Raw genomic sequence first — 12995 nt, 5'->3', positions numbered from 1 at the left:
TCGGCAACTTGCACTAACAAAGCTTTGATCTGTTGCTTAACATTCATGGAAAGACGCGATCTTGAAGAAAGAATTTAAAGAAACATGTGAGAGAATGCGTCATGTTCAATTCCGGATACGGTCTAGCTCATAGGTCCGAATGTGACTGCAATTTTCCAGTACTATCGTGCGAAGCAAATCACTAGTGTATGGTTATTGTCAAGAGCAAGAAAACCAGCGAGGAAAACAAACAGTATGGTCTATAGTGCTATCCAAGAAATCCCCAATGAACAGTCCTAGCTGCATTGACAGAGTAACGAAACTACACTGATGACATGTTCATAAGGACTACGCACATGCAAGTCCTTTATCTTGCATGTTGAGGAATGCTATATGATTTCAACAGAGCCCAATATGTGAATAGCTCTCATTGAATCTGGAATGCGGAGAAAATTGCAGTTTCCCTAACGCGAGGGAAGGAACTACCTGCAGAGATTGTCAAGCCATTCTTGTGGGAAGTGGCGGCAAAAATGATCCGTTCAGTCCCCAGCCACCGGCAATAGGCCATCGGCCTAGCTAGGCTGTGGCTGCATACCCTCGGCAAGCTTCAGTCGTATGTAGAGATCCATACCATAACCTGAAAAAAGGAAAGGGTGAGATACATAAGACCATAACCTGAAAACATGGCAGCTAAAAGATCGATTACACTTAATGCCAAGGAGAGCACAAGCAAGCAGAATCTCCAAACTCAAATGGGCCCAAATTAACACCATACCGCCAACCCCAGCCTATATCCTTGCCGACAACTCAAATGGGAGCGTATGCTGACCCTAAAGAACTCATACACATGGTATTCGCATACTGTGTAATTCCATGAATAACGATCAGCAATGAATTTGTTCACTGCTGCAAGAAAGCTTCCAAGAACTGCAACAAGATACAGCAAACAAGATTGTAAGGAAAGATCAATTATAAGTACAAGTTAGGCATGAGGGGACAATATTATGATATTGTAAATTGTGGTCACGACTACATGTATGTTTGGGGCAGTGTCAGTTGTTCAGTTCATAATTTGGTTCTAGCTATGCACCACAAGGGTAGCAACTCAAACAGGAAATAGCAAGAATAGTCAGCTACCCAAAACTGAGATTTCAGAGATGAGCACAGCAACCACCATCTTAGCCGCCACAGCCTGCTTGGTGAGCACCTGCTGGCGCTTCCTGGTAAGCACCTGCTCCTTGATCCCCGTCGACCCTCCTCCTGAAACCCGCTGCCACAGCCTCGAAGAGAAGGACGACAGGATAAATAAAGAGGAAAACGCCCGAAAATTGACCAAATCAAAAGGAATCGCTCCCAAACTTTGCACAGGTGATCTCCATGGAGTTGGTAAGCTATCCCGAAAGAGTCATGTCTCAATTCGAACTCAAACTCAGGGAATTTCAGATCACGAGCAAGAATGTAGTTTTTCTCACCAAAACGAAATTGGTTCGATTCTTCATGCTTGTGTTGATTCAATCAAATTCACTCATGGAGTAGCATCAACACATGTCTTTGCACGAATCAAACCAACCAAAAGCTCCCTAAATGCTCGGATTTAAGAAATCGAGCCAAGAACGAGAAAAACTGCACGTGCCTTGTTGGTGGTCGTTGCCTCCTCGTCCGGGATCTGCCGTGCCAGCGGCAGCCGAGTCGCCGGCACCGGCGCGACATCGGCAGCCCGCGGGTCCCTGGGGTCGTCGCGCGATGTGGTCATGGCCTCGAGCCCCTCGACGGAGGTGGCGTCACTGGGGGCGCGCAAAGGGTCACAGCCTAGCGTCGCTCGGCGGCGACCCCGCGCGGCCTCGCCAAGCAGCAACGGCGGCCTCGGCCGCCTGGTTTCGCGCCCCACCCGCCAGCCGCGGCTGGATCCTGCGAAGGAAATGGGGGGACAGGGGGGTTAGGGTTCCGGGGGAATCAGATTAGGTTAGGGTCGCGAGGGGGGTTTAGGGTCCGGTGGCGACTCACCAGAGGAGGGGTTCCCGGCTCCGCGCGGTGGCGCGGACCAGCCGGCGCACATGGGCAGCCGCGGGCGGCGCACGGGGCAGCAGCTGCCGGCAGCAGAGCGGCGTGAGGCAGCGGCGGCCGATGAATTTTTTGGTAGAGAAAAGAGAAATCAGATTGGGAGCCAAAAGAGCCGGGCTGGGAATCGAACGCGGGATGCGGGAAAGCGGGCGGGGGTTGGGGGGGTTGTGGCGGGGACGGACGCGCGGGCGGCGAAGGGGTGCGTTAAAGCCACGGATCCATATAAGGTCAGCCGTTCGATCGCGTTGAAGCCAGGTACATGTTTGCATGGGTGGACAACAGTTGGAGCATCTCTGGTGCGTGCAAATATAAGTGTAGACATAGCGAAATTTATTCCATCCTTTAGAGGATAGATTCTGGCACATATTTGGTTTGTACATTGTTCAGTTGCTCAATCACATGGATCAAGCAGTCGATGGTGCTGGAGCAACTAGTGTGGATGAAGGATGTGAACTGAGCTTAGCTCAGCTAGTAAGGTTATTTGTGGTGAAACATGTCCATCTAGGTTCGAGTCCTAGACTTGGCACGGATACTCATTTATTCTACACTTATTTCAGAATTTAACCGGCGTTATTCTTTCAGTGATAGACGACATGTCCGTCGACAACGAGACGCCTGTGGTGACTTTATCAATCTCGAGAATCTATTGGCTCAGTCTCTCGGAGTGGTCATAGGGGTAATATTGTATGCATATATTCATAAGGGTGACTGTACTATGTGTTTATAACTGTTTGCGTCTGTACTATGTTTAAAAAAAAGTATGGATGAAGAATTTGGGCCGCAGCATCAGTAGTTGCAGCTGGCGCCATCAGGGTCGAAACCCAAGTACTTGCTGCACCTTAATTACCGGGTGTTGGGGATCGCCACCCCCAGAAAGGCAGGCAGTGCCAAAGGTCGGGGATCCAATCCAAGGTGTGCCAGAGGTTGGGAACAACTTTCAGCCGCAATAATTACCCACTACACAGGTTCAAGCCATTCTCTCGGAGCTAAGGTCGTACTCCTTCATCACGTCTTTATACCACACCATGTCACGGATATTAGTGTTGTCCCCGAAAAGCAGTGTCATCACCACAGGGTCAAGATTAATGACAAATACATGTTCCGAAACAATTTTTTACTTCTCGATGGTTTTAGCATATTTTGCCTGAAATAAAGTTGTGAAACATGATTGCATCCCGGATGGAGTGGGATGACGAGTGTTCGCCTGAAACTGAAGAGTGTCAAAATAATAAGGGTTTAGAAATAGGGAAAATTCCCTCCACGGTCCTGGAAATAATACCACTCACTTCCATGGCCCTCAAAAGTTGAATCTTGCTTATTTGACCCTAATTTTAACTTCTATCCCTTCTATGGCCCTACCGTCAAAGTCTGTCAGTTAACTCACATGAACAGTAACATGTGATTTTTCACCCCTCTTTTCTTGACTAAAACAACATTCAAATCAACTCCAAAATTCATAAAAAAAATTTACAGTGATACAACTAAAATTCACCAAATTTGAATTTTTGTGGCACAAAACTATTGTCCAAAAATTGACAAAAATGCCTAATATTTCTAAGATGAGATGTGTTAATTTATAAATTATTCTGTATCATATGTTACTTACAGTATTTGGAAGTTTTGTTATAATTTTATTTTTTGAAAGAAAGTTTAAATTTTTTTTGTTAACGAACATCAAAATTATCTAAGTAACATATAGTAGAAAATAATTTTATAAAATAATATCTATTCAAATATGTAGAACTTATAAATGGATCATCTATCTTCACCATCCCCACAAAGGGACGAAGTTGAGCAAATTGCATCTCAGATGGAGTGGAATGACGAGTTCGATGTTGGTGTCCAACTGGGGACGACAAGGCCGACGTTGGTGTCCAATCTAAGGTCGACGATAGCCCTTGGATTGGACAAGGGGCTTGAGTAGGAAACAAGTGGCATGATCCGATTGATCCACCCTTTTCCACCAAGAGAAAGCCATTCAAAGTTGGAGTTTGATCCGGCTTACGAACCGAATCCAAGTCAGGTAATGACTACGCGATCAATTACAACCAAGCTTTTACTATACATTTTCATAGACTATGCATAATAACTTGCTGAATCATATAATCTGTGGAGCACTAAGCAACATACATAAAGTCTGCCTTGTGCTAGGTGGATACCAAGCAAAGGTTGAGCAGTGGTGGAATGAAAGAGAGGTGGCAATACCCGCTGGACAACCCGACCCTTTTGAAGGCTTGCACGAATGTGGCTGGCAGTGGCTTCAAGCAAGGAAGCCAAATATAGTTGAAGGAAAACTGAAGTTTGATCAACCCAAGACAGAAGCTGTGGCATAAAAGATGTTAGAACTCGTCGAGCTTTAGAAAAAAGAACAGTTCAAATGCAATAGGGAGAAGGATCTGCTCAGTGAAGCTATTGGGTCCAAAGAGCATGGAGGCTACGTTGGAGGCGTGTCCCCTAAGTTGAGCATCAAGGATGAGTTCCAGAAGGACAGAGCCAGGTACAGGTGTCGTTGTTTTAACCGCTAGCCTATCTAGGGATACCCTAGGTAGGAGATTATTTGGTGAGGAATCGCAGGATCTGAAATTTGAAGGTAAACGTGAGGACATAAGACATGGATTTAAACAGGTCCGGACCGCTAGAATAGCGTGAAAACCTACGGCCTGTTTGGGGTTTGTATATTGCGCCTTACGCATTGGGTGTTAAGTTGCCCTAGTTTAGGCTTGAGTTGGTTCCCTATTGAGCCCGCCAATCTAGGTACCCCAGCCCTCCTTTATATACTCCAGGGAGTGTGACACTAGACGATTACAAGGTAGGAGTCCTAGTAGGATTACAAGGTAAAGTCCTAGGAGGATAACAAAGGAATTCTAATTGGAGTTCGACTACTTCCTTTCTTGCGGGTAGCTTCCTTATAGGTACCCGGAGTTCTATCGATGACAAGCCCCCAAGCGCTTCGTAGCCGAGTATGCAGGCTTCCGAGTACTTCTAGAGTCATCTTCGAGTTCTTCATCTTAAAATATCTCACAAGTACTTTTCTGGCTGCTACGAGGCTATGTGGTGCTCTTGCCTGAGTAGATTTCAATCTTCAGAAATAATCTTCATATATATGGTGTGGGATGGAAAATCGCACTCCATATGGAGTAGCCTCCGAGCTTTAGGTTGATTCAAAGAGTTAGGCTGAGGGTCCATCTTGAATCTTCTTCCTTTTGTCTTCCAAAATAGATTTGAAAAAAAAATCTTTAATCACAGGTATCCTGCATTCCCCGAGCCTTGAATCCAAATCCCACATTTGGAAAAAAGATCCACAAGAATGTGGCATGCATTGTAGAATCTTTTCCGCCTTCAGTCTTCACCTAAGCCATCTTCCGAGTAGTTTTGCAGTGTCCAACGCCCAGGCTTACGAGCTAGGTGAGCTGTAGAAACCAAGTCGAGTAGTTATCGGTGTCCAGCCCCCAAGCCTGAGAGCTAGCAAAGCTGTGGAAAGCACACCAAGCGCCTTGTCGCGTCCAGCCCTCGAGTACGGGAACTTGACGAGCATGGAGAGTTGTTGCCAAAGCCCAATGTAAAAAAGACAAATGCAGACATTATCTAGCATAATATTGAAGTTTACGGTTGTATGAAAGATGCGTGTAAATCCCCTTCCCTCTAGCAAAACATCGAGTACAACACTATGCGGCCTTTGCCTTAGACTGTCTCCAACAGAGCACCCAAAGGGCGACCCAAACGCAAAAAAGGTCGCACACAGTGCTTTTGCCTACGAAACACACGCTCCAACAGATGACGCAATCAGAGGACCCATTTTGCGTCCGAGACGAGGCAGAACGCAAATATGCGTCGCCTCTCTCCGCGACGCAATCTCTCGCGCACGTAGTGGGGGGCCCATGGAGGCGTCGGCGTGAGGCAGCCTGGCCGACGAGTCGACGACGACGAGGCAGTCCGGGACGGAGCGTGGCCGGCGAGACGGATCCACAACGGCCGACGAGGCAATCCGGGACGGAGCGCGGCCGGCGAGGCAGATCCGCAACGGCCGCGGACGACGAGTCGACGACAGCGAGGTGGATCTATGACAGGGCGCGTCCGGTGAGGTGGATCGACGACGGGGCGCGGCCAGCGAGGTGGATCCGCGTCCGAGAGCCGCCGGCGAAGCGAGGACGGCCCGCGGTTGCGGCCGGCGATTTGAGCCAATTAATTTGAACTCAAATACTAACTCTAACCCCTAGCTTGGGCCCCAAACCTCCTAACCTACCCGGCCAGCCCAGCACCTAAACCTAACCGGCCCAACCAATCTCCTAAGCAACCCGGCCCAACAGCTTGCCGACCGGCCCGACCCAGCTAACCCGGCCTACCCCAGCCTGTTGCTGCGCATGGCCCGCTTAGCCGGCCCAACCCGCGCGCCATTAGCCCAGCAGCCGCCGCACCCCTTTCCCTCCGTCCTGTGTCGCTGACACCCCGGGCCCGCCTGTCATCCCTGTCCCTTTTCCCCTTTTCCAGCTGCACTGCGGCCTCCTCTGCTTTTCGCCGCCGCCCGCGCCAAAGTAGCCTCGCCGCGCCTCCACCCTCCATACGCCCAGCCGCCTCCGCTTCGCGACAAAGGAGCGAAGCCCTCACGCCGTACCCCTCAAAACCCTAACCCCCATGCGGACGACTGTGCGATTGACGCCAGGCGTGTGCCCCCAGGCCGGACCGTCGATCCTCGATGTCCGTGCCCCGGGCTAGCCCTAGAGCGCCCCTATAAAACCCCCTAATCGGCCGTTGCAAACCCTAGCCCCGGTTGCTTTCCCCATCCGCCGCCGCTACCTGAGAAACAGAGGAAGGGAGGGAGAAGAGGGAGATGGAGAGGAGGAGGAGCCGGTCGTGAGCACACCAAGTAAGGAAAAAAAGAGGGGAGGAAGGAAGAGGAGTTCAGCACCACCATCGCGCCAAGGAGGAGGCCAAGGAGGAGGACGTCGCTGCTGCGGCCAGGGGACGCCGCCGCCGGAGCTTCACCGCGTCGATGCCCGTACAACTCCATCAACGAACTGGTGCTTCACTGCACGGTCACGCCTCGCCTGCGTCACCTCGCCACAGCACCAAGCCCTGCATCCTCGAGCCCGACAGGTGAGCCTGCCGTCCGCCGCTCCCCTGCTTCCCATTTGCCACCGTGTCGCCGCCCTGTCGTGCACGCACCGTCGGCCGAGCGAGCCCAAAGACTACACCTTTGGCGTCGCCCGTGCCAAGCCGTTCGCCCTAGGCGCGCCTTTGACCCTTTGCACGGGCACCGAGCCGTCGTGCTCTCGACGACCATGCCACCGCCACGCCATGGCCTTGCCGCGGCCATGCCAGGCATGATCCACGCACGCGCGTACCGGCTGAAAGGCCACCTCTTTTTCCTTCGCCTTGCACGAACTCGAGCTCCAGCCGGCTGCAAGGCCAATGTTTTGGCCTCACCACCACCAAGCCACCGCTTAGGCCTCGCCGGCGCGGCCGTCGTAGGTCCTAGCCACTCGAATAGCCGCTGGCGCACGCGCATGAGCCGACCTGGCCACAAGGCGACGTCTTGGACCTTTCCTACATCGAACTCGAACCTTGCCGTGGCCACGGCCGTGCGGACACGCCACACCACCATGAACCATGCCTAGCCTTTCTCGAACTCGCCATCATGTCACACCTTGCCACCGTTTTTCCCTAAGCCGCCGCCACCGCCCTGACCGTCCTCGCCGTGGAAACGCCACGATGGGCACCGGCATCTACACCGGACGAGGTCGAGCCTTTGGCTCACACGCATCCACGGGCCTTCATCCACGCCTCGCCGCCCACAGTGGCCGCGCACCGCCACTGCGACGCCGCGTCGCGACGCGGGCAGCTCGCGCTGGACACACACACAACCCCCTCTGCTCACACACGCTGACACACACACAGTTCAGGCCACACCGGATCCGCCCAGTCTGCACCGGATCCCCATCCCACTGACATGCGGACCCCGCTTGTCAGTGTGGGGAGGAGAAAACCGCCCCACGGGCCCGGCCTGTAAGGGAGAGAGAGTGAGGGAGAGAGGAGTAGTCGAGTGGGCCATGGCCCTTCCTTTTCTGCCCAACAGCCGAGCTGACCTGGGCCGACCAAGCTGGCCCATGTTTCCTTACAGCCTAGTGAACCAAGCCGCCCTTTCCCTTTTCTTTCATACTTGAGTTGACCCATGGGCCCCACTTGTAAGTGACAAGCTGTGACTGACATGTGGGTCCAACTGACTACTGACCCGCTGACCGTTGACTTGGTCAATGTTTACCAAGTCAACGCTGACGGCATCTTTGACCCTGCTGATGTCAGCATGACACGTGGCACTTTCTGGTGCTGCCACGTGTCATCCTGTGTGTTTTTTTCCAAAATTATTTATTAATTTTAGAAATATATTTTAGGCTCATGTACGAAGATTCGATGTGATGGGTACGGTAGAAAAATCTCTCTGCGCCCTCGGAACAAGATTTGGTGAGGTGAGATTAAATGCCTGAACAGTGCTAAGAAAAGGCAAAGCAGAGTCCTCAGTCTCACGACTCCCTCTCACCTGGCTCTTCGAGTCTTTGAGTCCGTGTTCCAAGTCAGCAGCGACAGCGGCCAGCGAGGAGCAACTCGGCAAGCAGCAGGAACCGGCACGGCGGCGCCTCATCGCAGCATCGGCTCGATCCGGCGACACGACTGGGGAGCAGGGAGCAGCACCGCTGCAGTTTCAGAAGTTCAGTTAAGCCTGCTGATCTAGTGATCTGTAATCTTACTCCTTTCTCTCTCTCCGAGCTAGGAACAGATTCATCACGGAGGTGATGACGGGAGCCCTTCCCCGCCTTCTCCCCAAGCTTGCCGATCTGCTCGTCGGCGAGTACAATCTGCAGAAGGGGTGAAGGGGGAGATCATGTTCCTGCAGGCCGAGCTTGAGAGCATGAAAGCCGCCCTCGAGAAGCTCTCGGAGGCGCCGGCAGACCGGCTCGACAAGCAGGACAAGATCTGGGCTAGGGATGTGTGAGAGCTATCCTACGACATTGAGGATAGCATCAACGCGTTCATGGTTCGTGGCAATGGCAGCGAGCCGCCCAGCCACATCATGGCTTCAAGAAGTTCATCTACGGGAGCATGAACTTGCTGACACGGGCTAAGTTCCGCCGTAAGATTGCTACTGACATTAGGGACATCAAGAGCCGTGTCATGGAGGTGTGCGAGCGGCGTGAGAGGTACAAGATCAGCAGTGTTGCTGATCAGCCTGCCAATGCAACTTTCGATCCTCGTTTGGTCACTCAGTACGCAGAGGCGGCGGAGCTTGTTGGCGTTGAGGAGACGAGAGATGAGGTAGTCAAGATTCTGATGGGAGGGCATGAAGTGTCTAAGGTGGAAGACAAGATAGTTTCCATTGTTGGATTTGGGGGCTTGGGAAAGACAACTCTTGCTAGTGCAGTCTATGAAAAGATTAGGTCACAATTCGATTTGCGCTGCCTTTGTTTCGGTGTCCCGGAATCCTCACATGGAGAAACTGTTCCAGGATATGTTCTATCAACTTGCCAAGAGAAATAATGCAAGGATCAATGTTATTGATGAGATCAGAGAATTTCTTCAGATCAAGAGGTATGAAAACTTTACAGTACGCACACTAGTAGTAGGCATCAACTTGATTACTCCGTAACTGCCATGTGCATGACCAAGGTGGCAGTAAAGGAGTTATTAAAAATGATCTTGCGTGTCCCCATCTATTATCTATCGAGCCTCCACGTTCGCTCTCAAGGCCTAGAAATTTTCACGTTAATCGGAGAAAATAAGAGAAATTAAAATTACTCACCACTGCCATTATGATAAAAATTGACCCAAAATACTCATGTGTCTGACTAAATATAGCCCACCACGTCTTTATAAAGAAATTAATCCAACCACAGTCATTACGAAAAAAATCAGCCCAAAATACCACTGTGTTTGACTAAACATAGCCCACCATGCCATTATAAAGAAACTAATTCAATATGTAACATAGTAATGAGACTCCAAACAACTAGTGTTGGGTAAGTTAGGAGATTCTTAAAAATTACTATCATAATTTTTAATTTATTTTTTCTACAGGCATAAATATTGATAAAAAAAATTCCGGACAAGCTTCAAAAAAATATTTGGACACCACAGCACCACGCTGGAAAAAGTAGAAAAGTTGTAGCCTCACAGTTTATTGAGAAATACTATCATTTTAGTTGAATAATAGTAATATTATTTTTAGCATACGATCACAAACAAAGTTAATATATGTTCTATTGATTAATATTTCAGTCAAAAATCATGTTGAAACTAATAAATGGCGTTGAGGAGAACAGAGATGAGGTAGTCAAGATTCTGATGGGAGGGGATGAAGTGTCCAACGTGGAAGACAAGATAGTTTCCGTTGTTTAATTTGGGGGTTTGGGAAAGACAACTCTTGCTAATGCAGTCTTTGAAAAGATTAGGTCACAATTCGATTGCTCAGCCTTTGTTTCAGTGTCCCGGAATCCTCACAGGGAGAAACTGTTCCAGGACATGTTCTATCAACTTGCCAAGATAAATAATGCAAGGATCAATGTTATTGGTGAGATCAGAGAATTCCTCCAGCCATAGCACCTTCGGGTTGACCCTTTTACGCGAAGCGAGGACGAAAGCGTAAGTGAGGAGCTATATGTAAGCCGGCTCGCCCCTCGGAAGGGCTGAGCTGTGCGGTGTTGTGGGGCGGGGTGTTACAATGTACTGCACAACAACTGAATCTCTTTTGTAGCACTGATGGAGACTCCTGACTAAAAGGACTTGTAGTGTGCTAATCTAGTTGCTCTTTTAACACTCTAGCTATCGTAATGTAAAAGCTCCCTAATTAGCTTAATATACGCAGTGTATGTGAGCATACTACCCTATCTAGCTTAATTTTTAATAGCTTGCCTTTTTATGTTTGCACAGATATATCATTGTTCTCGATGACATCTGGGATATTTCAGTTTGGAAAACGATGAGATGTGCGCTGCCTGATAATAATAGTAGATACAGAATTATCACAACTACCCGTAATGTCAATGTCGCTGAAGAAATTGGTGGTGCTTATGAGCTGAAACCTCTTTGCCTTCAGGACTCTAGAATGTTATTGTATAGAAGAATATTTCACAATGAAGATAAAGACAAATGTCCTGATGAGCAGTTGGCTGAAGTCTCTGATAGAATACTAAAGAAATGTGCTGGCGTACCCTTAGGTATCATTACGATAGCTAATTTATTGGCTAGTAGAGGAGGAATGATATTAGAGTGGTATGAACTCTACAACTCTGTGGGTACTGAATTGGAAAATAATCAAGATGTGAGGAATATGAGAAATATTTTGTCACTTAGGTATTATGATATGCCATCCCATCTGAGGAATTGTTTTCTATATTTAAGTGTGTTTCCAGAAGATTATATGATTAACAAAGTTTGCCTGATAAACATGTGGATAGCTGAAGGTTTTATTCAATCTGGAAAACAAGGCCAAACCCTACTAGAAGTTGGAGAGAGTTACTTCAACGATCTGATAAATAGAAGTATGATCCAACCCATGTATGATTGGTACTCTGGTTCGATACAAGGATGCCGAGTACATGATATGGGGCTTGATCTTATATGTTCCTTATCGAATGAAGAAAACTTTGTTACAATCCTAAATGGTACAGAGAACACTTCTCCATCAAATACAATCCGGAGGTTGTCCCTTCAAAATGGCAAGGACAATCATTCTATGACTTGGGCTACAAAGAGCTTGCAACAAGTGAGGTCAGTTTTTGTATTTCCATCTGCTCTTGATTCAATGCCAGCCCTTGATAGTTTCCGAGTTACACGTGTACTGGACCTGCAAGGTTGCAATCTTTCACAGAGTTACAGCCTTAAGCACATTGGGAAATTATTTCACTTGAGGTTCCTGGGACTACGTGGCACAGGTATTTCCCAAATCCCAGAGGAAATTGGAAACATGTCATCCCTACAAACCTTGGACGTAAAGCGCAATAAAATTTCTTGCTTGCCACCGACTGTTACTCAGCTAAGAAATCTGATGTTCCTCTACATTGACTGGTCTACCAGACTGCCAAACGGGATTGGCAACATGACATGCCTTGAAACGCTGCTACTGCGCATTGACGACTCCACCATGGACATTACAGAAGAGATAGGCCAGCTACTGGAACTGAGGTTGCTGCGTATCGTCTTGGACAAATGGAACAACAAGTTGGCGGAGCATCTAAACAAGCTGCAAAAGATCAAGAATCTGTACATAGAGGTCATCAATGGCCAACGCAGCATTGGTGGATTGGATTCCTGGGTTGCTCCTCGACATCTTTGGAGGCTGAATACAGTCAGGAGCTGCTGGTTCTCAACGCTACCGGCTTGGATGGCATCATCAGTTCTTCCGAATCTCTCCTTCCTGTGGATCGCCGTAAGGGAGCTGCAACCAAAGGATCTCGAAGTCCTCGGGAGGTTGCCAGCTCTTCACTCTCTAGAACTAGAGGTCGACCATGTGAACCTTGGAATAATCCTTGGGAGATTCGTTGTTGGTGCTGGATTGTTCCTGTGTCTTGTACACTGCAAGTTCTGGGGATTTGTAGAGCCTGTGGTATTTCGGCAAGGAGCTATGCCGATGCTCAGAGAGCTTTATCTCGACCTGTTCTTCATCAGCAGAGATCGTGGTCTCGACATGGGCATGGAGTACCTTCCATTGCTGCAGGATGTGCTCATTGAGTTCCGATCTGATCTGCCGAGCACTGAGGAGGTGGACCAAGCAAAGGCTACACTAAGGAGTGCAGCTGAAATTCATCCCAACCATCCCCGCCTTACTATATACTCTGATTAAGTTGATTAGGAAATATGGGTTGAGATTTGAGGAAAATGTATAGCTTTGTGATTGTGGCAGTAGGAAATGGAATAATTTTTCTTCAGGCTCTAGCACTCGAAATGTTTGTTGAAATCTCACTTGT

General features: G+C 48.9%; 1 protein-coding gene and 1 pseudogene across 3 annotated transcripts; one reads left to right on the top strand and one right to left on the bottom strand.

Annotated features, from left to right (window-relative positions):
- Nucleotides 1-171: 171 nt before the first annotated feature.
- LOC120645026 lies at nucleotides 172-2234 on the bottom strand. Of its 3 annotated transcripts, none has more exons than XM_039921762.1 (5): nucleotides 1984-2225; nucleotides 1613-1887; nucleotides 1117-1249; nucleotides 755-906; nucleotides 172-616 (listed from the first exon to the last, which is right to left on the bottom strand). In XM_039921762.1, exons 1-5 carry the CDS (start codon nucleotides 2033-2035, stop codon nucleotides 587-589), a joined length of 642 nt encoding a protein of 213 aa, XP_039777696.1. In that variant the 5' UTR covers nucleotides 2036-2225; the 3' UTR covers nucleotides 172-586. The 3 variants fall into 3 exon arrangements, 2 of the variants coding, with proteins under 2 accessions (XP_039777696.1, XP_039777697.1); XR_005664064.1 differs by having other exon boundaries at nucleotides 222-616; nucleotides 686-906; nucleotides 1984-2223; XM_039921763.1 differs by lacking the exon at nucleotides 755-906 and having other exon boundaries at nucleotides 190-616; nucleotides 1984-2234.
- A 6467-nt stretch (nucleotides 2235-8701) lies between these two features.
- LOC120645023 lies at nucleotides 8702-12923 on the top strand (annotated as a pseudogene).
- The last annotated feature ends 72 nt before the right edge of the window (nucleotides 12924-12995 follow it).

This window comes from Panicum virgatum, chromosome 8K, assembly GCF_016808335.1.
Source record: "Panicum virgatum strain AP13 chromosome 8K, P.virgatum_v5, whole genome shotgun sequence".
In the NCBI taxonomy this organism is placed as follows: Eukaryota; Viridiplantae; Streptophyta; class Magnoliopsida; order Poales; family Poaceae; genus Panicum; species Panicum virgatum.
The sequence above is the reverse complement of the archived record's forward strand: the minus strand, read 5'-3'. Positions and strand labels throughout refer to the sequence as shown.

Coding starts and splice junctions, on each gene's coding strand:
- LOC120645026 (XM_039921762.1), bottom strand. CDS start 2,035: ATGTGCGCCGGCTGGTCCGCGCCACCGCGCGGAGCCGGGAACCCCTCC. Junction 1,250..1,612: donor AGGCAACGACCACCAACAAG/GCACGTGCAGTT, acceptor AGGCTGTGGCAG/CGGGTTTCAGGAGGAGGGTC. Junction 907..1,116: donor CTCTGAAATCTCAGTTTTGG/GTAGCTGACTAT, acceptor ATCTTGTTGCAG/TTCTTGGAAGCTTTCTTGCA.